This window comes from Pipra filicauda, unplaced genomic scaffold, assembly GCF_003945595.2.
Source record: "Pipra filicauda isolate LSUMZ 115617 unplaced genomic scaffold, ASM394559v2 scaffold65_size3143899_pilon, whole genome shotgun sequence".
NCBI classification, from domain to species: Eukaryota; Metazoa; Chordata; class Aves; order Passeriformes; family Pipridae; genus Pipra; species Pipra filicauda.
In genome coordinates, this window is record NW_024104820.1 from 2,343,132 (window position 1) to 2,368,903 (window position 25,772).

At 37.9% G+C, this 25,772-nt stretch overlaps 1 protein-coding gene across 1 annotated transcript in view; it reads left to right on the forward strand.

Moving 5' to 3' along the window:
• The window catches only part of CUBN (cubilin), a 143,199-nt gene that overhangs the window by 100,953 nt on the left and 16,474 nt on the right, over nt 1-25,772 (forward strand). The window contains exons 49-59 of the mRNA XM_027720543.2: nt 1,416-1,587; nt 2,455-2,661; nt 5,688-5,837; nt 6,700-6,821; nt 8,655-8,880; nt 10,826-11,013; nt 13,276-13,432; nt 14,867-15,016; nt 21,689-21,889; nt 24,143-24,272; nt 25,145-25,362. Of these exons, the coding sequence (XP_027576344.2) occupies nt 1,416-1,587; nt 2,455-2,661; nt 5,688-5,837; nt 6,700-6,821; nt 8,655-8,880; nt 10,826-11,013; nt 13,276-13,432; nt 14,867-15,016; nt 21,689-21,889; nt 24,143-24,272; nt 25,145-25,362 (1,921 nt within the window). The remainder of the gene's footprint in view (nt 1-1,415; nt 1,588-2,454; nt 2,662-5,687; nt 5,838-6,699; nt 6,822-8,654; nt 8,881-10,825; nt 11,014-13,275; nt 13,433-14,866; nt 15,017-21,688; nt 21,890-24,142; nt 24,273-25,144; nt 25,363-25,772) is intronic.

The window sequence follows — 25,772 nt, forward strand, 5'->3', positions numbered from 1 at the left end:
AAAACAGATAAATGGGAGAAAGTTACCTCTGTAGACCATATAAACTCATCTGCTTGTTTTAGAGTGTGGAATTTTTGAAATTGCGGCCAAGGCAGAGTGGAAGACTTGGAAAAAAATAATTGGAACTATCTCTTTATCGATTATGGAAAAAGGTTCTGGGGTTTTTGAAAGCTTTCAAGGTCTCTTTTCTGTGGACACAAAGTCCATCAGTCAGTTCCAGGTCTCTTTTGACTTTGGAGGTTGCTACTGCTGTTGTTACTTACTGCTGTCAATTAAAAAAGAAAAAAAAAGAGGGAGAGAGAAAAAGCCAAGGATTGCAATAAATGACTACTACTGGGTGGGACCTTGTATATTCTGAAAGAAGGATAGGGAGATCTCAGAAAACTCTACCTCTTTATCACCCTCCATCTTCAAAGGGATAAACATTGGTTATTTTATCATGTTTATTTTAGATTTCTGATTATTTAGTGAAAAAAAAATTATCAAACCTGGCATCTAGACCTTAACCTGAATAGATGTACAAATACCTGAAAAATGTGATTCCTCTATAAAATTGCAGAAATGAGAGATAGATTTAGTTTCCCATTTGTTCGGATTAGCAGTGCAAACACAGGAATTAACTGTAGGATGATCAGAAGCCAGCCCATGCACAAGCATGGGGAGGGGTGAAGTAGCTATCCCTTGGGATTTGTAGATGATGTTTCCCTTGTTTTCCTTCACAGATGCTTTAGGCAAAGCATTGGGAGCTGGCTTTTTATAAATTAATGATCTCTTAAAGGAAGATTTTTCCTGCTAGCTTTTATGCATTCAACACTCTAACAAATTCCAATTCTCAGTGGGAAACATCATTTCAGCCTTGCTTGCACTGCTGAGGCAGTCGTAGAAAGAAGGAAATTAACTCCTAGCCTAAGGACTGTATGAAAGAAACTGAGAAAAATACCTCTGGATCATCAAAAAGTGAAATGTTTGAATTAATCAAAAACACCCACCAGCACTCAATATGTTGAAGATTTTGATAAAGCTGATGTTGGCTTTAACAAGAATACAAAGGCAATGATTTGAAATGAAATAAACATGATCAGTATCTTATTAAGTGATTGAATATATAAATATTGAGCTAAACTGCAGTATTCTTCCCAATAAAACTATTTCAATTTCTCTTTTTAAAAAGGAAAGAGATGGAGAGAATATGTTTGTGTTTCATCAAAATGAGCAAGTTATTTTTAATGTTTTGCTTCAGGACCTCCTCCACTCAAGGCAATGCAAGTTTGTGCCAAGGTAGTTTGAGAAATAACCCGCTGTGAGGGACATCAATGAACCTCATATTAAAGATGTGAAACACTGTTAAATGATACAGGAGATGCTCATCAGACTACTATATATTGATCTCATAAGAGTTTACTCTGACCCCACAGGTTTACAATGGCCTTAGACAGAATTCTCCCCGGCTGGCCAAGCTGTGTGGAGAGGTAAATCCAGGCACTGAGGTGAAATCCACTGGAAACACAATGAAAGTCATTTTGGTGACAGACATGTCCCGTGCAACCAGAGGTTTCAGTGTCTCGTATACATCTAGTGAAGATGCAGGTAGTGTATGTTTTTGAATTAAGTGGTTGATCTTTGGTGAGCCATGCCATAGGTAAAGTACTGGCACATATAACAAAAAATTACCTAAACAGATAACAAATCTCTGATACCTTTTTTCTCTTACATCCCTGGATGGGAATAGATATGGATCACAGTCCCTGCTCTCCCTACTGTTCTACTGTTTTGTACTTGGTCTTGAGTAAGAGATGGTATGAAGTGGCCTTATTCCATGAAAATTTCGAAAAAGCATAGTGCCATAGACAAATTGAATAATTCAAGTGCTTCCTTATTACTCAGGGGTGTAATTAATTTATTGTAGCTTGTGAAATAGTGCAGCTAACCTACTTTTGCAAGCTCAGCCTCCAGAGAGGAGGCAGCTGCCAGAGCCTTACTACTATATCCTTGAGTCTTTTGAACTTGATTTTCCAACTCCCACCCCAAGCATCCTACTGTAGCGTGAGTGTATTGCTCTTGAGGGTGTGTTTCAGAAAAATTTTCTCTTGAGTCTCAAATTCGTTAATGACAGGGCTGAGCAATACTGAACTGAAGCTGTAGTGAGATTTTATTGAAATGTTAAATAATGCTTGTTGTATTGATAGTACTGTTGAAATATTTTATTTGATACTGTACATAATTGTTCTTTGCTTTACACGTGTTTTTAAAGACTTGACAATAAATTCTAGGACAATAGGCAAGAATTCTCTTGTACATAGCAGTAAATTATGAAAAATAAGGAGATGGAAAAGGTTTTGATCTAATCAGGACATGTGCTTTCTGACATGAGCATATCTGAATAAACAGGGGCAAGATTTCACTTCATACAGGAATTATTACTATTTTTTAATAAACTGTATTTTATTTCTGCAGTTTGTGGTGGAATCCTGGTGGGACATGTAGGTGGGAATTTCTCCTCTCCTGGTTATGATGGCATCAAAAATTACACAAATAACCTGAACTGTGAATGGATAATTGAAAACCCCTCCCACTATAATTCATCCATTTATGTGTCTTTCGAGGATTTCCACTTGGAACATCACCAGAACTGCCAGTATGACTACCTAGAGTTACGAATAGGTTTGTATGTTCAGCAGGAGAATGGATAAAGCCTGTCAAGATTCTGGTCGTGCAACTCCGTTTGTGCCAATTCTTGTTCATATATATTTGCAGAGAATTGTAGAATCTGTACATTTGAGAGTGTTCACATTATGCCTTCCATGCTGCATCCATGACCAGGAGCGGGATTTCACTACCAGAGCAATTGATGCATGCATTTGGTCACCTTTTCTTTCAGGGCAGAAAATAGAAAACTGGATAGGTATGTTAGGAGGATAAATTATTTTGGTGTTTGCAATACCAACCTGACTCTCTCATTACAAGGGAAAATATGAACTTCATCTTCCTTGAAAGATGGAAGTTAGAATGCTCAAAACAATTTATTTGGTTCACTGCCCATTCTCTCCCTGGTCCTGCAATGTCTCCAGGGACAACAGGAATGGAGTAAAGTATGCTTTAATTATTCATACTCTCTGGGCTGCATACCCCATTTTTGTAGTCTATAAGATGATTCTCCAGAAAGGAATCCATATTTCCTGTGCGATTGCATCACAAAATACAGACTGAAGCATTTAAAAGGAAAATAAAAATCACAGGATTAATGCACCACTAATGTCTCTGCATATTTGTGCATCTTTAGCTATCTGCAGGAACAGCAACTGGAAATGTCATATGAAAGTCACTCAGCTAATGCCAAGTGTAGTATGAAAGCTGCAGCTGTCTCCTTCACTGAGGGCTGTATCTGTGAGTCCCAGAGAGAGCAGGTTCTAATTTACCAGGAAATCAATTTTGAAAGATGTGAAAAGGTTGAGAGCGGGAATCCTTTACATCCTTATTTGCATTCACTTGAGCAAGAGCTTTTGATTGTGTAGCATTGGTTTGTCCTCTGTAGAGCCAGAGCATGCATAGCTGCATAGCCTAGGAGTTCTCTCCCATGTATGCACTGGAGCTGGGGAATAATAGAAAGAAAACTCAGATAGAGAAATAATAAAATATATCTGCTTTGTTACACATCCATTCCTACTACTCACTTCATCATGAACCTCAGGCCTCCAGGCAATACAGTCAAAGGAGAGGGGAGAAAGTGCAGTCTTGTTTTGCTCTACACAGTTTTGTCATCTAAATAGTAATGTTCACTTCAGCCATACTAATGGAACTTCAGTCTCTCAACTAGTCTTGTGTCAAAAGCAGAATGCCCTAACTCATATGTGTATGCTGACAAGTAACATTTAATGAGCACTGAGATGCAAATAGTGCAGAATATCACTAGACTCAGGCAGGTATTGTTTAAGACTCTTGACACAGCAGATGTGTAGTTGGGGAAAGGTCCAATTCAACAATAAGTTACCCGAGAGACCCCAAATGAAGCCAAGATGTGCAAAATTCTTTTGTGATACCCATACAATACATGTCATGGTACTCAAAGAAAAAAAGGAAAAAAGTGGAATTAACTGTATGTATTCACTGAGAAATATTTAAGCTAAATAGATAAAATAAATATTTTAAATTTCTTAGGATAAGGGTTTATATTGAGTTATTAAATTATCAGGTGTGTGCATGTAGTCTGTACACGGTAATACAGCTGAGCATACTGCTACAGTGAAATAAACTCTTAACTTTTGGCTTTTGTGGAAACTCTTGGTTTTGTCTTTCAGACCATTGCCTTCAGTTTGAATGATATCTTACAGCACAGTATTTCTGTTTCCATTTTCTGTTTATCAACAGTCTAGTTCTCTAGCCAGCTGACCATTCATGAAAGCAATGATAGGTGTCACTTTTCACACCGTAGAGACTGAGTAACCTGCGTCACATCTGTCACACAATCACCTCATAAGATGTGCACAAAACATATACTTCACATACTCAAAGTAGATATTACTATTTTTTCCTGACAAAATAGTAATATCATTTATCATGAGTGCCTTCTGCTTGTACAGCTCAATATCAACATCAATGCATGTTAACAAGGCAGTTTGTAGCCATTCTCTTTGTATTTTACATTAATAGAATTTTATTATATGTCACTTTTTATCCTTGTGCTTCAAGGCATTTCAAATGGTGGCTGCATCACCATATATGACAGAAACATGAAGTCACTCAACCGTGTGACTTAGAATAACTGTGAAAGGGCTTTGAAGAACACCCAAAATTTCTCCCTCTTGCTCTACTGCAAGAACAGTCTGTCATTACATGTGGAGCTACAAATTGCTTTTTGAATACAGACTTTTAAGACCAGCAGCCTACTATTGTTAGAGAAGTGAACTTGGGAATGGCATTGCCTGGATGTCATGGGGAATGCTATTACACTTCTTTTCTTTCTCCTGATAATTTATCAGTAATAAACAGAAACTGATACTTTTGCCAATGTGACGGATAAGAGCTTACACCAACATGAGCAAAGTTGTAGTGCCACAGAAGTATAGTGGACTGTGTTGTGCTTCCTTTTAGGTTCAAGGATTTGAACCTAAAGCAAATGCTGGCATTTTTTGCCATACAGAGAACAATATGTTGATCTCCCTAGGAAAGAGATGCCTACTGTTAATACAGCAGTGACAGCTTTTTCATGGATGATGCACATCCCTATATGGTAGAAAACTCAAAATCCCTGTTTGACTTTAATGAGGATGTCATAAAAACAAAGATTCAATAGGTTTCCATGTGTTACAGTCCTTGGGTCATCTCTTCCCAGTGTTCTGCCCCCCAAAAGTCTGTAGTTTTGAGGCAGAACAATGAGGGTTCTGATGAGACATACAAAATGAAAGTGTTCAGGGTGGCAGAAAGGGGAGAGAAGGAGTCCAGGGTACTAAAAGGATCATAAATATAGCTTTGGTGAGAACTTCCTTGTTGCCAAGATTTAGATCCCAGCAATGAACTGCAGCACTCTCCTTATGTCCATAACAAAAAATCAGTTACTAAGTGTGATTATGTACTTTTCTCTGTTTTCTAGTTAAAACACAAGGAAATGTATGTTTGCCCTATTCCTTTATGCTACTGTAGCTCTTCTAGGACTCAAAAATTGTTGTGTTTTTTTTTCTTTCTTTACTTAGGGGATGCTGATGGAGAGCTAATAGCCAGACTTTGTGGTCAGGCTGCACCATCTGTACCACTAGTCATAGCTGCCCCACAGGTCTGGGTACACTTTTTAAGTGATGAAAACACAGAAGATAAAGGATTCTTGGCCCATTACACATATGAAGGTAAATGACTTGCTAGACTGCTACCTTTGCCAACTGAGGCACTTCTGGGGAATGTTGCCATTCATTTGGTGATACTGAGAATATGCGTGATGGGATCAGCTCTTAAAGAGGCCCTCAAAGTTACACGGTCCCTGCCACTATTTATATCCTTCTAGAGCAAGCACGTGCTAGCAGCTGAATTTTCAGATTTATTTTCTGCCTCACTGTTCCCATTCCCCAAACTGCATTTGAGGTTTTGCAATGCTATGCAACACTCATAACAGCTGGTTGCTCTTGGGAATAGGGATGTAACAGGTAGCACCAGCCAAGTTTGACTTACTTCAAATAGGTCTCCAGAGTGCTAGCAGAGCTGAAATGCATTCTGCTGCTTGAACCTTAGCACTAATTTTGAAATCCACTTAAAGCCGTATCAGTGCAAATTACACCACTTTGCCATTTATGTGCCAACACAACTAGTCTTCCTGTCACAGCTGAATTTAGCCTTGGGGCTTCTCTAGACACATCAACAACTTTTTTACTTGATTGTGTTGGTCCAAGAATGGCACTGATTTTCTTAAGTGTCTGAGATAAGTAAATGGAAGATAAGGTGCAAGAAGCAGCTCTAAGTGTCAGTTGGCTAAGGTTTTGCAGAGCTATATTAAGTGTCAGAAAAAATGCAAAGTTTCAAGGTCATTGCATCTGTTTACTCACTATTCAATGATAAACATTTTAAAACATGGATTTTCCCAAAGAAATTGTTCATCTTTACCTGTATCAGTCTAACTGAAATACGTTTTAGTACTATTATAAGCTGAATAATCTTCCATTTGTTTGATTATAGTTTTCCGTTCCTAAAATGTATTGAAATTTTTTTTTCCTTCAGCCTGTGGTGGTATACAGTCAGGCGAAAGGGGAGTTATCTCAAGCCCTAACTACCCAGAGCCTTACAGCAGTCTGACTCACTGCTCCTGGTTGTTGGAAGCCCCTGAAGGTGAAACTGTCACTGTGAGTAACGTAATGTCATGATTATGTGCACAGCTGACAGTGTGAGAAGAATCTTCTGAGTCTTGAGGAACAGGTTTGAGACAAATTGGAAAATCAGAAATGTGGAGAAATGAAATATGTCCCCATCAACCTTAACTAAGAGGGGGAATGAAGATAACCAAACTAGACTGTGCTTTTTGAAAATCAGAAGGATCCTGGTATAACTTGACCTCAAAACATAGCACTGACTTCTCCTTTAAACAGTGACTTGGTTAAAAAAACTAGTTAGAAAACCTAAAATAACTCATTTTATTAGATATGCATGGATATTCTCAATATCATGAGAAGGAATATGAGGCTGAAGGTATTTCTTCTCCTCAGAGAAGTTACAAGCCACTAGAAAGTTACTTCTGTGTCTTAATGGTCTGGAAGATACTATGATTTCTGGTACAAATAACATCTATGAGATGCTGCTTTTATTTCCCAATAACTATTAACAGGTGCCCAAGGTACTACTTTCTTGAGTCAAACTCCTGAGAGACCAATTTAAGCACCTTTATAACCAAGCAGTGTGAAACTTAACTCACTGAATTATTTGACTGATTCTTTCAAGAACAGGTCCAATCATTGATATTTATGGTCCAGGTCAGAAAAGTATCTGAAAAGCACTTTTGTTAAAACACATTGCAGATTTTCATATGTAATGTCTTTCATTAATTTCCCTATCATGTTTTCCTTGTTTACAACTAAAAAGGTATTTCGTAGAAATGCAAACCAGTAGTCCTAATTATTCCGCTGCATGATATTCTGACCACTGCCTAGGTACTTACTTCAGGGAATACAGGATTATTTTAAGAGAACACAAAGTGTCTATTTAATCCACAAGCTTGTTTAAAGCAGAACTAATCTTAAGCAGATGGAAGCAGATTTCTGTTTTGAAAGGACTGAGTGGCGGCCCCCTCAATGAAGGCAGACTAAATTTTGCAATATAAGATGCCAGTTTCAGTTGCTGGTCTGAATTTAAACCATTAGAGCTAAATTTGTATTTAGTCTTTGACTGAGGCAGAGTTCTTTTGGGAATGAATACACACAAAATGTACAGGGGGAAATATTATGTGTTCACTAAACTTTTCTACAAAGATCCTGCTCCTGAAACTGGTAAGAAAAAAAGACTGATTGTAACAGGGCCAGGCAGTAATTAGTGTACATCAATATTTCAGCATCGACAAATGCAGGAGTCTACTGCATCAGCAATCTAAATCTTTGAACTGGAAATCCCACCTGTGTGCATATCACTGCAAGGACAAATGGAATCAGTGTGGGAGGAAGACAGGGTCAGAAGCTGCCTGCCCCGCCTAGTCTGTTTATGTGATGCTTCCAGGCCCACAGGAATGAACCATGGAACTGTTTCTGTTTTAATGGAAACTAACATTATTTTTAGCAACTGTTAGTACATCGATTCAGAATAATAGGAAGAAAAAAAAATCCAGAGCCTTCTGCTTACATAACTACTTGTATTTCATGACCAGAAGCCTTGAGTTCAACACCCACACATATTCAAGACTGTTTTGAAGCACATACTTAGCTTCAAAGTATGGTTAAGTCCCAGTAATGCCAGTTTGAACCTATGCATTTCTTTTCCATTTCTATCTTCAAGCTAAGTAGCTGCTCTTACTTATAGTGGTAAGATTCCAAGCAATACTTACAGGAAAGCATCATGAAGCATGGGTTGGATTTCTAAGCATACCCAGAAATCATTGTACCAGGATGGCTACAGGATCTGGCTGGAATTGCTCTAAACCCTCCCTGGAGTGACTGGTTTTAGCACCTGAATGTCACTTTTGTGTGTTGCAGCTTACTTTTACAGCCTTCCACATTGAAAATCATTCAGTTTGTAAGTGGGATTCTGTTACTATCCTGAATGGTGGATCTCCAGGGTCTCCTGTCATAGGGAAATATTGTGGAAACACATCCCCTGGGACAATTCGGTCTGGTTCCAGCAAACTACTTGTCATCTTTAACTCTGATCACTCAATTCAAGGAGGTGGCTTCTATGCAACATGGACATCAGAATCTTTAGGTAAGTTTGCATTAACTAACAAAAGAAATACGTAGCAACATCTTCAGCATCACTGAAAGAAGGCAACATTAAAAAAATCAAGTATTAAACCATTGCTGTCTGATCTCACAGAAGGAAATAAAACTTAGACTGATTTTGTACTTTTTAAGTCTCATACTGGCAACTTCTTGATGGCTGTAAATTGATACCATGTCCATTAGCCTCCCAGCAGTGGTATCTATTGTCAGTGACTATGAGACATTTCATTTTATGAATAACAATTGTTCCACAGTTTGATTTGGTTTAAACACTTAAAACTAGGAAGAGGTCAGTTTCAAAACAGAGAGGCAGACAGAACTTCTCAAAGAGCACATGTCTCAACAGCCTAAACCTCTTCCACTGCAGTGGAGATGTTGGTACCCTTTTGAAGGTGATATACATGCAGGATTGAATGGTACGTTTTTCAAAGCTACCATCCTTCTGTTGAGATTATCAGATCTCTCGATTTTAAAAAAAGGTAGCTCACTATTTGCACAGTGTACCTCAAAAAGTAAATAGAGGACTGAAGGCGAGTGTAGATGTGGCAGATAGTGACAGGACAGAAATCACTGTACCTTCCTACCTCAGAACAGAGCTGGCCAAGTGCTCCCTACTGTCACCTACAGCTGCAAACCTCCTGGCTGATGCTGATCACCTTTCTATCCATTAATAATGTAGCAGTGTCTTTTAGTAGTAGTGACGGAGTGTCTTTTTAAACATATCAATAGTCTGCACTTGCATGAATATACACTGTCACTTAAGCAGGATTTTTACACTGTTCTCACTGAGATTTCATCTGCGAGGAAAACCACTCTTCAATGATGTAGTAGACATTAGCCTACATGTGCAATATGTATAGGTAATATTCACTTTGTGAGAGGGTTTGGGGGTTTTTTATGTACCTGATTTCCTTTCTTTAGCTTTTTTCTCATTTGTTCACTGAGAATCTCTGGTTTTTGGTATATGTGACCAAAATCTGGCTTTGCATCCTTCTAAACACAAATGCCATTACTAACACAGAAGAATGAAAAATAAAATCTTCCTTTTAAAACTATATTTTTTTTTAATTAAGAGGAAGAAAAGGAATGTTATAAACCTTTTTTTGCTCTTTATTCATCCTTTTACTACATCGTCTCTGAAATAATAAGGGTTGCTTGTGCTGTACGCATAGCCCTAGTAAATTATTCTTGGCATGGTATTTGCAAATGTGTTTCAAATTAGCTAAACGTACTATGTATAAAAACATGAGCTGCCACAGAGCCATGACCAGTTATTCCCCTTTATAAATGAATCTGTTAGCAATTTTTAAAGTCATGTTTTCCAACCCTCTCCATAATCCCACTGAGATCCACAGGGCTGACTGGACTGGAGAAGTCACCATTTTGCCCTGGGTAAACGGATGTAGCTTGAGGAGATTCATATGTAGAACTGCAATATTTTCATGTTGCAGAGTGAGAAGAAAAAATCATTCATTAGTAGATTGGGGTTTTTTCCCTAGAGTGCTCTTCTGAATGGCTGTCTGTCATGATGTGCATGCTGTGGGGTGTGGGAAGGAACCTGCACAGTCTCAGGAGAAGCTCCTCATTAATGTGTTCCTGGTCCTTACAGTCTTTCAAAGCAATACTCACTTCAATTTGCCAGGAGTGTATAGATGGACCAAAGCAAAAGTGTATGAACTGGCAAGGAGAACAAGCTTGTGAAGAAAATAAAGTGAAGTACGAAGAGAGACCTTCCCTAGAGTGTAACTACCTCCCTACTGCAGGGGTGGGAGAAAGAAAATTACTTAAAAGAGGGGTAAATGAAGTTTCAATGGGTATCAGGACTTTCCTCTCTCACTCTTGCAGGCACAGAAGGAAACAGCCATTCAAAGCTGACACCAACCAAAAATATTTGAACATTTCTCCCACCTGTTGCTGGTTTTTTGCAGGCTGTGGTGGAATCATTCATTCTGATAATGGTGTGATCAAATCCCCTCATTGGCCTCAAAACTTTCCCATGAACACCAGATGTACATGGACCATCATTGCACATGAAAGCAAACACTTGGAGATGACCTTCCATAGTAACTTCCATATTCCAGATAGCGATGGAAGCTGCCAGAGCAGTTACGTGAAGGTAATAATTGTTAGGGTTAGATCAGCAGAGCAGTACTTTAAGTCATGATTCCAGAATCCTGTTTTGCATTTGTCATGGTTATAACTGTCAAGGCACAAAATTCATGAAATATAAACTGAAGTCCTTGTACTAATACAGTCCATTTTCTGTGTGTTTTGTGAACTGGCTTGTATATAGTTTGAATTTTCATCTGTTCTTGAGGTACCATCACCCTCCTTGCTGCCCCAAAAATTAAAAATATGAAAAAAAAAGCATATATGATTTCAGAACGAGGAAATAGCAAGAAAATACAGTGTAAATAAAAGATTACTCTGGTGAGTAAAAAAAAAAGAAGGAATGCCACACTGTAATTCTACCAAACTTTTTTATAAGTGTTTAAACTGTCCAAGTTGCACTAATCCTTCTTTTTTTAATCTCCAAAACCAGATAGTATTCTTAGCTTTCATATGTTGTCAAGAGCCTCTTGTTTTCAAAGCAATAGAATGAAGTGGACATGCCTTGAATTTTTCAGTGTCATTTTTTTCTCAGGCATTTGGCATATGTTCAGTGGTTTTGTCCTCATTTTCTCCACAGAAGTACAACTCCCACTTGAAATAAAGGGCAAACATAATTTGACAACATGTAGGAAGACTTGAGCAGCTGGATCAGGATGGTCTGATCCATACCTACTAACTCACAAACCACAGTTGCACTCATTTTTTAAGGTTGTGAAAGAAAGCCCTACAGCTAATAGATTTGTCTTTTCAAAGACAGTGATTAATTGATGTAATATGTTAAAATAAATTTCACTAATATGGAAGTCTTCATGTCAACCAGTAAAGGTGTTTAATTTAAAATTCCTGAACTGCCCTGAATGGCATAAGCAGAACTATGTCAACTGGAGATTTCCTCCATAGAGAAAAATCTGAAAGTTTTGATGTCCGTTTCCATTTCTAAAAGTCCAGTTTGAGATGCATCAAGGTGTCTGCATATGAAAAAAATGTGGAACAGATGTAAGTTTCTTCCATTTAATCCAAATTGAGCAGCCACAAAAGAGTAATCCAAAATCAATAGTGACTTTGCAAAACCTTGGCCAGGCTATAGACTATTAAAATTAATCCTTTGAGCATTCATTGCCTCAAACACCTGGTCACACGAATGAGGTGATTCATATGCCTACACTTACAGACTAACCCTTGGCTAACCCTTTCCTTTCTAGGATGGTTGCTTAGAGCTTCATGTGGTTGTTCTGGTTCTTCTCAATTTCTTTAAAACACATTATTTTAAATATCAAATACAATTTAGCTTTAATATATTTTTGGTATAAACTACCAATAAAGAAACTACGCAAACATATCAACAAAAATAACTTTATTATTAAAGTAAATAATTTGTATTTAAGCAGACTTTTTAAATCCTTGTCAATAAACATCTTGATTCAGGAAATTTTTTAAATGGTTAGAAACATCAAACATTTATACCTATGTTTCATTTTATATTTGTCTTGAAATTCAGCGCTTAAACTGTGAGCTTAAACTGTGCATATTTAAGTAAATACCTGAAGAGGCTTTCACTTACCTACTTAAACCTGCATGTGCTTCTTGAATTCAGGGCTTGATTGAACTTAAATTGGCTGTTGGTACAGTTGAAGTAATACTTTAAAAAAATTGTAGTTTTTTCTTCATTATATTTTTTGTGAATTTTATTATTTTCTTAACTATGTGATTTGATACTTGTCATTGAACAAGTCAATGCAAAATAAAAAAAATGGGAATCTTTTTTTATTACCAAGACTAGATATTAGGAATCCAGATCTCCCAGCTCAATGCCTGTATATTATTTTAGCATTACAGTTTTTTGTTTTATTTACTCATGAATAACATAAGGATTGCATGTAATAATTCCTTGTATACATAGTTATGCATATTTATAGGGTGTATGGAGATAAGTAAACAGAGACAAAATGAAAGTAGGTAATGATTGTACATAACATATTTTTCTCTTGTCCCCTGGACCTGATCTATGTTTGCTCTGCTGTCATCAGGGATTCAAGCAAATGACCTCCAGATGCCCTTCAGAGGTCCCTAGCAACCAAAGTTAATCACTGTGATTTACTCCCCTGAGTGCAGGGATTGGCTCCAATTTAGATCTCTTCGATTCAGTATGAGATGAATCTTAACCTAAGTCTATGGAAAGAAAAATTGCATATGTAATTTCTGGTGGGTTTCCATAACCTACTTGGGCTTTGAAAGCACTAAACAATTTCCAATCTGGCCTTGTCAGGTGTGGAGAGGAAAGGATGAAGAAGAAACAGCTTTGTTAGCCACAGGATGTGGAAGGTCAGCTCCTGATCCTGTTGTTGCTCCAAACAATGTGATAACTACAGTATTTCAGTCTCAGGATACTCCTGCACCAGGTTTCTCTGCATCTTTCATAAGCAGTAAGTAATATTAAAGCCAGATGGCTGCTCTATTAGTCTTTTTGGGATTAGTTTGATCTCTGTGTAGCAGTTCAGATCCTGGTCCAACAAGGTATTGAAGCCTCTGCCCAGATTTGGAAACCAAGAGTTTCCATACTGAATGCAATGGAGCTCCAGTGTTGCTCTTGCCAAAAGTCCTCCATGAAGCTCTAACTTTACAGTTATTCTTAGCCACCTTTGTCTTTTCACTGTGCCCAGAAGAAAAGAATGGACTTTAAATTTAAAAAATGTATTTCTCTGTAGTTAAACTACATGGAAACTAAAGCTGTAATCTTAAAAAGGATCTGCTCTTCCTTCAGAATTTTTCTCTCTCTTCTTTTCAAGGCACATGCTGAAACTGTGGCAATTTCTCCTGTGTGCGGTGTAGCCCATGCCCTTCACATAAATTCCTCACTACTTGCTCTGGCCTTTGCTTTGTTTTGTTGTATTTACGTTTCATGTAGCTCAAGTGGCATTTCTTGGGTTGGCCTGTCCATTTCTTTAAGCATGGCATGTGCTTTGTGACAGTCAAACCCACCAAAAGTGGAGGAGGTAGTTCTCAGCTGCCATAGGTTGTTTGGGGTTTTTTTTGTAGGATGCTGCCAAAGGAAACCACTTTTCCTTCACAGGATTCAGATTAAAACAGTGAGAAATCAAGTGCTTAGATGAAGACAATATTGAAGTATTCAGAATTCTGAACTGAAACTGCTTTTGTTTTTATAATGTTTGCACTAATGTTGTCAGTAACAACTAACAACCTCTTAGTGGAGACAGTCACAGGCTTCATATGCCTGTTCCTAACCTTCTGCCAGCATTTCACTGTGCACTGCATTCTTTTAAAGCTTTGACTTAAAATAAAGAAAAAAAGGCCACACGAGTCATTAGGAACAGAAGGAGCTCCATGAAAATGAACAGTTCTGTGTGCCTGAAAAATTCTGGGTGGCAAACCTTCCTGCCTCTACATATAGCAAAGCAACCCAGAGATGGCCCTACAACAGACTGCATCCTCCTGGGTGTCAGTCGCATTTTCAAATGAGACGGAACTGCTGCTGTGTCCCAGTAACCCTCCTTCCAATTCAGGTACCTTTATATGTACTAAGGGATTTTGAAATGTGCAGGCTCCATGCCCATAAGAACAGCACTGTCCTTCTGGTCAGTGGGCTGAGTACCCATGGTCTGGTCTTATCTAAGAGTGTGACACTCTAGTGTGACACGGGGCCTTGCCCCATGTTTGTCAAAAACACTGCTCTGTATAAGACCTGTTTTTACCATTGTGATATATATTACTCTCCCTGGGTTTTTACCAGCCTCCTAAGGAGAGACGAGGTCCTTGTGTACGTTATTTCTTTTCTTACTGTAAAATCAGGATGATGTTACCATCTGGATTATAACTGTGCCTTATTTATTTGTTTGCAGGATGCGGAGTAAATTTCACCAGCCCTGAAGGCCGTATTGTCTCTCCTAACTACCCCCGTCAGTATGATAACAACCTGAACTGCAACTATATCATAGATCAGGGACCACAGTCTCTGGTGATCCTAGAATTCGAGACTTTTCACTTGGAAGGTAACTTGTTCTTCATAATTTACAGTATGTATTATGAAGTGTATCTTCTTATTCGAAAACACAGAAGTCTTTTATTGTGGAAAATCATAGATTTGCTAGTCCATTCTGAAAATCTTTTACAGACAAACACTTATAGTTTCCAGGGTTCAGGTCACTGAAGGCTTCTAGAAGAGTGAAGATAGATCTCACCTGTTGAATACTTATCAGCAATGAAGGTGGGAATTTGCCACGTTCTTGGAGTATAAGAGTGACTACAGCTAATCCAGCTCTCTGTTCCTGCATTTTTTTACCATTCAGTCTTACAATCTTTTTGGTCTTAGGCCAGCTGTTTTGCTTTCCAATGCTTCTGTTCCTTAACTGGTAAAACAGATATAAATATACTTGGGTGTTTAACAAGAATGTGAGAACACAGAATTGTGAAACTAGATAAAGACTACAGCAATGGAAAATGTATAAAAGTTGTTACCCATGGACAAAAGGCCCTCCTGCAATTATCAAACTTGGCAGCATTTAGCCAAGCAATAACAAGTTTAATGTCCTAATCCCATTGGTTACAGTGATAAAACATTCTCAATTTTGATAGGATCAAAATTTTATGAGTGAAGATGCCGTGATAACATAAAGGAATCAATATGTCCAAACTACTTGGGTGACATCATATATTTTGAGGCCATCTGGTTCTCTTGAAATTACCTACACAAAGAGATTTTTGACTAATTTGTTACTAAGATGGGTTGTGTGATTTGAATTTTTCTTCAGACCAAACAATAAAGTCAGAAAATAGTCTTCTTTTATTTTGGTTTTTAAGTTTCCAAACTATTTTGAATTCAAAAATATTCTGGTCCAAATGTAATTTAGGTCTGAGACAAAGGTTGGATTTGACTATGATTTCATCTGAAGTATTTTTGTCATCCCCTAATACAAACCACTGCTTTAAGAGTTAATTTTTTTATGAAATGTAAATCACAGAAATTAGAGAATTTCTTCACGTAGAATACATCATTATCTATCAGACACACTAAGCATTAGGCTGCGTCAGATTGTGCCACCTTTGACAACTCTATGAGTACATTACTGATGTGTATTCTGTCCGTTCATTCGGTTAATTTGTAAATTGATTCAAGCGTTTATTATCAAGAAGATTAAAGCAAAGAGGTAAGTGATACAGATACAATAACAAACATAGACCTAAACAAATACTAAAAATATTGCACTTCTTGCAGGGCAATTTGTTCCTTAGGCTACACCAACTAAATGTCCTGAGTCATGTGAAAGAACTGTGGATATGAGCTTAAGGACATCTGCTTAGCAAATGACACTCTCCAGCAGTTGATTACTAATGTTTTTCACAAAGTCTTAAAATACAACTCTGTAGTAAAGAAAAACTGTCTGTGTTTAAATTGCAAAGAAGATTAAAACCACCTCCTTGCAAGCTATCATTGTAGAAGTGAAAACTTTTTCAGCAGTTTCACTGAATATATTTAGCACATGTGCCTAAGGGTTTCCACTGTGAATTCTCTTAGTTCTTTTGCAAGGGTAGGACAACGTTCAGCAGCATCTGCTAAAAACATTTCTAACTATTCCATGTGCAAGTAAGCAATGCACCTGCTTAGATTGTTGCTGAGTGTGGCCTTTAAAATTTAAACCATGTTAATACAGATGTTCTGGATTAGGTTTTAAAGTTTAGCTACATGTCCAATTAACATAATTTACTACCTATTTGACCTCTCAAAATAAATTTATTGGTTTTTTTCCCCGTGTTTTTTTAGTAAAGAAATGAAGTGTCTAAAATAAGGCCTGTAAGGCATACATATGTCATTGACTTTAACTGGTTGAGATATCTTTTCCAGAATATTAGAAGGCATAAGGTAATTGCCTATAGTGCAGTGACAAACTGCTACAAAATTAATTGACTTCATGGGTTAGTCACAGATCTCCACTGTAGAGTAGTTACATTTTCAGTTATCATAAGACGCCTGTTCTGATTGTAAAGAACTACTCCAAATGAGGCAGTTAACTCACAGCCACGATACAGTGTCAGTATCTGGAACTAAATGAACATGACATACATGTACTAAATATTAAATATGTATTAAGCACTAAATATAGCAAGTAACAGAGCAATAGAGAACTGGAGGAAACTGCATTTGTTTATTTTGTGATCAAAATTTAATCTAAATTGCCTGCTTCCTGGTAGGTAGAAAAATTTTTATCTCACTTAGAGCCCCTGAAAATAGACATCTAATTTAGATAATCATCTAGATTTATCTCCTCCTATAATGAAGTGTAAAAGTACTTTAAACTCAGAACCAAATGTGTTATGCAGATGGAGTGAATTGCCTTCTGGAGGCCTCTCTCACTCTCTTTACCCGTTGACTATTACAGGAAGCCATAGGTAATAGCTTACACAAGATACCTGAGATTTAGGAAGGAAAACGTAGGCAAGATTAACCCGATGAATGGAGTTTGGCTTTGTCTCTGTGATTTCCTTGCAGCCTTAAGAATGTCTCTTCCTGTGCCAAACTGAATATAGGCACAGAACTCTCTTGATTTTCCAATTTCATGAAATTGTGTAAGTTGCCACTTGCTTCTTGTATTACCACCTGCATTGTTGTGCTTGGTTATTTTATGAAGAACCAAATAGGTGTGGGTTTGCTTTCTCAGCCCTACTTCTGTTACAGTGATAAGTGTCATCTTCCATATGTACTCCCTCCTTGGATCAAAGGTCTATACAAATCAAACATTAGAATTAGTAAAAATAACCCTTATTTATCTACCTTAATAGACTTATTATCTAAGAAATATTTAACCACATACAGTTTTGTGTACATAAGCTTTATTCAGATTAACATCCCTACAAATGCACCTCTAGGACAGCTATAGGAGTGTATTATTAAAAGGCTGTTATACTCTTCAAGTATAATATCCAATAAAGCCTGAGTCCCAAAGAGTGGAAAAATAGGGAAAAGGGACGTAGGCTTCCTGCAATATCTGCTTAGAATTCTGTAGTATTTATACATTCTGCCTACAAAACCACTGCTTTGTGTTGATACTGAAAAATGTTTGACCTGAAAAATGTTTTAATAACTTGTTTATTTCTCTTTTTCTTTTTAAACATGCATCTGTAATTTTGCAATCTAGGATAGAGTCACAGCTTTATTTCGAAGTCTGCTCTATCTGCTTTCTCAGTTGTTACTAGGCAATTCAGAAAACAGACAAGTTTTGTAATAGATTACTTTGAAAGAGGATATATATGAGAAAGATTTGTAATTCCTTGCTTTCAAAACAATATCTTGTGCTATGAAGCTGGTTAACACATTGCACAGGGTATATTTCTGCGTAATAATTCTTCTACTTTAGTAATTACTAATTGTATTGTCATTTATATCAGCAGCCAGAGTTGTGAAACAAAATCTCACTGTTTTAAGTTTTATAAGCTTTAAACAGAAAGACAGGTTCTACCTCAAAACTAAATGAAACAGAATCTATGGCTATAGACAAGGAGATGGAAAGAGGAAATTGATATTAGTGATTAGATAGCTAGGGGCCCAAATTTGGTCAAGGTTTTTGTGCAGGCATCATATCAAATAGATTAGTTTATGAAGAATAATGAGACTGGACAGAAATTTCTGCTAAATGGAAAGGAGACTACCCAAAGGCATATTTCAAAATGTAATGTAAGGACAACTGAAGTTCTTATCATGTGAACTTTGGAGGCAGGAGTCAATGTATCCATGCTAAATGCTACCAAGAGATGATAAATAGAGTGCAGATAGATAAAAAAGGCCTTGAAAGCAAATGCATGCAGCAATTCAAAGAAACGGGGATATGTTCAAAATGTCAGGCCAAATAAATGATCTCTCCAGAAGTGTTTGGAAGAAATATTGTCAAGGCTAGAGGACTGAATGGTACAGTATCCATGTTGGAAAAATCGCTGTTTCTCAGATGAAAGTCATAGCTATGTGGAAGGACAGGCATTTATCTGAAAGATAGTAACTGGAAACTTATGGGGTCATCAGCACAGAGATAGTAGTTGCATCTGTCCTGGCAAATGAGATTATAAAGAGCTAATGTGCAGATAAAGAGAGAAAGACCAGAAAGAAGTTATCTCATTGAATCCTCATGGATGAATCAGAAGAGAAGATATAGTAATACCAGAAGGATGAGCAAAAGCTCTTAGGAGACAAGGTTTTATGAAGAAAAACAGTGCTGGTTATGTGAAAAGGGCTTGTCAGCTCAAAGAGGATATGGGTCTTACATCTGGCTAAGAACACATCTCTGGAGACTCATGAAAGCTGTTCCATTGTAGTGTAAGGGACGGAAATTGGTCTAGAAAAGATCTAAGATTACATGATTAGCAAAAATAAGCCACAGAGAAGAATTGCTGATGATGTGCTGAATATGTGTAGAGGCTGAAAGTATGATATGAGGAGAATGTGAGGCTGAGGATTATTTACGGAATAATGCATTTAATATGGTGAGAAATTAAGGAAAGTGTAAACATGAGAATGAGCTACAGGACAGAGATCAAAATTATCAGTCTTGCCAGGGTCCATGAGTCATAACTAATATTGGCCCAAACAATGAGGATTCAAAGCTAGAAATTAAGTATTTTGCTTACAATCCTACATCAACCATCTTATTTTTTCCAGTGCAGCAGTTCAAATCAACTCATGATGAGTATTATGGACATTTGCTTTGCTGAGAAATTTATTTCACTTCATGCCTTTCTCCAAAGTCTTTACAGAAAATTACCTAAGCTGATTTCTTAAATATTTTCCATTCTGAAATTGCATTCATCTTGATTTCTTTTTTCATTTGCATTTTAAAATTATTATGATTTTTTTAATTGTATTACATTATCAAGTATTCTAATAACAGGATAGGACATGAAGAATATTTTTTATTTATTATTTTACTAACAGTGTAATCAGCTATCTAATGTGACTATCTAATGTGGCTGATTTTCAGCTTAGTTACTCTTATTAGAGTCAGAAAAGCACCATGTCATATTTCCATATTGACATAATTGTAAAGCCTGTTGTCTTCACTGAGACAGAAGGAATTTTTAAAATTAAATCTCCAGAGAGGATCTAAAATACACCTGACTGCTGAGATCACTCTGTTGTTCTCATGAAACAGAATTATCACTCCATTCCTATTTGTCATCCTGTTCAATTCGAGTCATCCTGTTTCCTACAATAGAAAGAAGCTTGTTTTGACTGGACAACATGAAGGAATCACTCCACTGAGATACTAGGCTCAGTATCAGTCCTATTAAACTTAGATCATTCCCTATTAAGCCTTTGCAGTTTAACTAACTGCTACATTATTGCTAATGGGTCACTAAACATGATAACTTACTCTCAATAAGCATGTGACATCCCAGCTTCCATTAAGTTTGTAAATGATGAAAAAGGCAAAGAAAACATTAAGTTCTTTTTTAAGCATAACAGCTAATGAAACTCATTTTTCAGTAGGTGTGTACTGTGTTTTTCACTGACATAATTAATCCAGCTTTCTTGCACAACTCATGTGGCTCTGTTCTTGCTCCCACCATACATCCCTTGGTGCTATCAGCTTGGGTACCACCAACTTCTCCCCATGCTCACAGCTTCCAGCTGGGCAGGGAGGTGGTGCCATGGCTCTGAGCTCCCAGGGTGCTGGTGGCTGGTGTTCAGCAGGTCTCTGCCTGAACTCACAGCCCTTACACTGAAAGCACAACTTGTCCTTCTTTGAGGACGTTCCTCTGGCACTCTAATTCAGCTACTGACCTTCACAAAATTTATATGAACTTACTATTTTTGAGACCTCTTGCCTCAGTTGAACCTGTTTGCAAACAGGTGGCTAGAAAGTCCAGTAGGTAGGGCAGGGAGACAGAGAGAATGGCTCATTCCTCCAGAAAGCTAAGAGCAAATGAAAAATTTGAAACCAATGGGAAAAAAATAATAGAATGCCAAACTCCCCGTTTCTGTGTTTCTTAGTGCTTTTTTTCACTCAGTTTAATATCTGCACTGATTTCCCCCCTCAAACAAATTGCTTTTGAAAATCATTGCAAGATTACATTTACTTTTTTTTTTTTTGTCTTCTGAGTCAAGTTAAAGAACATGGGATTAGGTACTCAAAAGTTTGAGGGAACGTAGGGAGAAAGAAGTGAACTCTGAAACAGGCTACTTCATGGCCTACTTTTTCATTTTCCAAAAATCTCACTCTTAATGATTTAATAGTCCCTGCATTGAGTGCTGAGTTCTGCATTAGGGGAAAGAAATACCAGGTAGTTAGTTACCTGTAACAAAAGGTGTGTTGCTTTTATCTGCAGAGGAGATCCGTGCTTTCATTGGGTCCTCTCATCTTCTCACAGAGAGTGTTCATTCAACTATGAACTCCCACAAAATCAAGGGGCCTGGAGCTTTTTCCAGATCATAGGATGTGTTGAATGAGACAAGTCTGATGTCTTATATGCAAGGTCTCTTTGCCTTTTTCTGCCCCAGTTTTATTGCATGTTAAAAACTGTCATTTGCTTTCTCAGCAAGCAAATGAGATCCTGAGTTCCCTGAAATGGAAAATAATAGAAAATTTAATTCTTATCCTGTGTGAGGTCTATATACTGGCATCTCAGTAAATCACATGTAAAATATGCTGCTAACACTTGTGCATTATATGTCCATGCAGCCCCAGCACTCCTGAGCAGAGCTTGTCTTTATGATGGAGTGAGCATCTTCAGCGGGATGAGCGTGACCGCGCATCCTCTCACCACACTCTGTGGTAATGAGCTCCCTGCCCCAGTCAGTGTCTTTGGACCTATGCTGCTCAACTTCTACACAGACTCCCACATCGTAGGCTTTGGATTCCAGGCAAGATACCGAACACTTGGTGAGTATACACTGTCCTGTGTTTTCATATGGTACAAATATTCCAGCTGGATAATGGTTCAGTGTAGGATATGTTCCACCTCATTTTGGGAATACCTCAGATGGATGTAGATAGTTCATTTTCCCTCTCCAGGGGGAACAGCTCTCAGGACAAGGACATGGAACTGTTTAGTGCATGTTAACACACAGACTTATGTTTTACCTCACACACAATTCTCATTTCAAGGCTCTACATAGGACCAAGTCAGGAACTGAAGCACTTTTCCTTTGCTGTAGGGAAGGAATGCAACCATTTTTGGCAGGTTATTTTGTTTGTTTGTTTTTACATTGTTTAAGGAGAAATGTGACCAGTTTACTTAACTTATTTAATTTAAAATATTTTGTCACATAGAGGAGAATGGTCTTATTCTCAGTTATTCCGAAACTATATTATACCATACAGGAAGCAGAACATGATCTTGAAATAGACACATCTGTATGCCTCCATTCGATGACCCTCTTGCAGTGCCAGGTATTAATGTAAATAAAAACTGGGATATAGATATATTTTTAATTTTTGACAATTATTTTTACCAAAAATAATTATTTTTGTCATTCACGTGAGATCTATTTTAAAGAGCAAATGTGATTTCAAAAAAAAGTGTCCAACTGACTTTAGAATTTACATTTGCAGAAATATCCCAGAAGATTGATTTTATTTTCAAAACCAATTTTGATATTTTTTAGATTTAACTGGTAGAGACTACTTTTATGTTTGAAAGCATATTTTTTAACTGTAAAGCGTGAGTTTGTAACTTTGGTATTTCCCTTAAAGCATTTCTCATGTTCAAAGCCACAACAAAAAAGCACAAGGCTAAATTCTTTATAGGAAATGAATGGCCTGATACAGATAAGATAGAGGGAATGGCACTGAGAAATGACAATGTGCAGTTAGTCATGGAAAAGACCTTCATAACTCACTCAAGTCAGTTGCTGCTATCTGACTTGTGACTTCTGACATTTGAGAAAGATGACTGCAGCCTTATTAGCTTGTTGTTGTATACAAAGCAGCTCCTGGCAATTAACATTCCTCTTCCCCCTAGTTGTATTGTTTGCTGAAAAAAAATTAAAAAGGCTCCCTGCTCCTAGTGTGGAATAATGCTGATTCTTTATCCTCCCAGGTCCTGTCCTTTATCTGCCAGTGCTGTAGGCTGCCAGCCTGAGGAGCCAGGGGCTCTGAATCCAACACCACCCTGTATGGGACTGCCTTTGTTAAGGTGGTGGCCTGGGCAACAGCATCTTCTTTAAAACATGAAAAACTGTGTGTGGCTTTGAGCTAATTTATCAACAGGATGCAGGGAAGCTTTTTTTTTTTTTTTTTTTTTTTTTTTTTTGCTAAGGTTAAGATTATAAAATAAAGGCTGAAGCTAACAATGGAGATTAGAGTTGGTTTTATAATAGTTTTTGTTCCCTGAAGCACTGAAGCTGGGAACAAACATTAGCCACATCCTGGCTTCATTTGCATCCATGGTGTGAAACTCTGAGAAGCCAAGCAGTGCCTTGAATTTACAGCTGCAAAGTTTAACTAAAGCAAGTATTCCATACTCTAGCTCAGCCACCCCTCACTGCTGGCAAGTCTCAGCACAAGGAGAGGTGGGAAACAGGATTAGCGATACCTGGGGACTTTTCTCTGCCTCTCTGTGCAGAACAAATGCTACAGTAATGCCCCAACCCTGCCAGATGTTGGCAGATGATAAGGTTCTGCATACAGTTATTCCAGAAAAGTCAGAGACAGGGCTGTGTGTCCAATTGTGACTGCTTAGAGGCTTCCACGGCACCAGGGCCTGGATGAAGGGATATCTTTGTCCACATATCAGCCAGCTTTCTCTTTGCAAGCTAGAATGGGTGAGGAGCTACTCTAGACACACCTCACTCATGCTTCTGCACGGTGTACCCACCCCATCCCACTGCTCCCTGGTCCTACTGCAGGACACTTAAAATCAGGCTCAGTCTTTTACTGCACAGACACAGAGCCATTGCCATTTGGTATGGAGTAGTAACAACCTGTTACTTCAGTGCTGAGTAGTCTTCCACTGCAGAGCACAACCTGATAGACATCTTCGCATTCTACAGTTCTAGACATGACACTGAAGACTGCTCCTAATTTTTCAAGGGCTTTTTTTTCCTTACAGGTAAACACCTTCAAGAAATATGAGAATTAGGATGAAGCTAGTATTCAGACACTAATCACTTTTTTTTTCTGTTTTCCCTACAGCTTGTGGTGGCATTTTCAGTGGCTCTGTCGGTGTTATCTCCAGTCCGGCCCATTCAGTTCTTGATTATCACAACAACATGAACTGCTCATACTACATCACAGTTGGAAATGGCAAAGTAGTGGCCCTCAAGTATGTAATCGAAGTTCAGCTTGTCATTAAGTGACAGGGAAGTCTCTGATTCCCATTAGAGACAGCAATTATTGACAATTTTTTCTCTGTCTTTCCTTTTCCAATGGCAAAGCTTAACTAAAATGAGAAATGGCTACTGAAGTCACTTTGATCAGCCTCAGGCTCCCTTACATCTTTCTCTTCAACTTGTTATGTGCAAAATATCACCACAGTTTTAAGTTCCCACTTTGGTCACCAAGAGGACTAAGAAATAGTAAAAATGCAGCTCATGCTTTTTAGTTAAATTCCGTCAGTCTTTGAGGACTTCTGAGACTCCTGTGAGTTTATACAAGAAAAATAGTAATTCTTTTTAAGACTGGTACTCACTTTAAAGCCAAAGTAATAATACCCACCCCAAAAGAGTATACTTCTGAATGCATGCTGTCTTGCCTAAGAGAGGGATATGGTTGCCACAAAATCTTGCCACTCAGAAATTAAAAAAACTAATACATTCTTCAATCATATATATGCTGACTGTGAATTAAGAGAACATTTTTCAAGTTAGCAGAAGACCCAGCTGGTCTGCACTCTGCGTCTGCATTTTATCTTGTACAAAGGAGACCTGCTGCTTCACAGACAGCTGAGGTGTGCTGACAGCTTGCCTTGCAAGAGGCCCAGTGGGTGAGGGTCGCAATTTCTTTGAGACTAGTTGGCTGAAGTGTTTTGCCATGCAGCTAACAGTTCTGCTTGTTTGTTTCTGAAGAGATATGTTTTGTCTGTGTATGGCTTTGGCTATTGCTAGTACTTGGATTTTCCCTCAAGCATTAAAAACACATGTAACACAGGAATAGAAATGAAAATGTGATACCTAAAGCTCCAGTTGTGTTTTGCAGATTCAACAGCTTCCAGCTTGAAATATCTCCCTCCTGCTACAAAGATTATGTGGCAGTATATGATGGCTCAGATACCCATGCTCCTCTCCTCGGGAAATTCTGTGGCTCAGAACTGCCTCCCAATATTAAGAGCTCCGGTAATAACTTGTTCCTGGTGTTTAGCACTGACTTCTATGGAGCAGACAGGGGATGGAAGGCATCTTTCAGGCAGACCTTAGGTAAGCGTATTATCAGACTCATAACCCCAAGAATTTGCTGGTAAGTAATTTCTTTTAGTGAGAAGCAGTTGTGATCTGCCTCACTAGGGGTGCTGGAAGTGGAAGAATGTTTCTGATTTTGTGAAAATTGAGTGAACTAAGCTAAATACTAGGCTTATGGGATCCCTGCATTCCAGTCTGGTTTTGAACTGATTCCTTTTATGCTTTGCTATTCTTTTCCTGCCTCTCTGAAGGCACAGGCATTTCTTGGGTGACTGAAGGCTTAGCAGCACCCAAAGGTCTGTCTTTGGGGGAAATAATGCAATATCTGAGAATTCTCATTCTTCTGTAGTCAGAGATTGGTGGTGCACTAAAGATGCCTTCTTTCAATCTACCCTCAGTTTCCATTTCCTTTCAGTTCACCTCACACC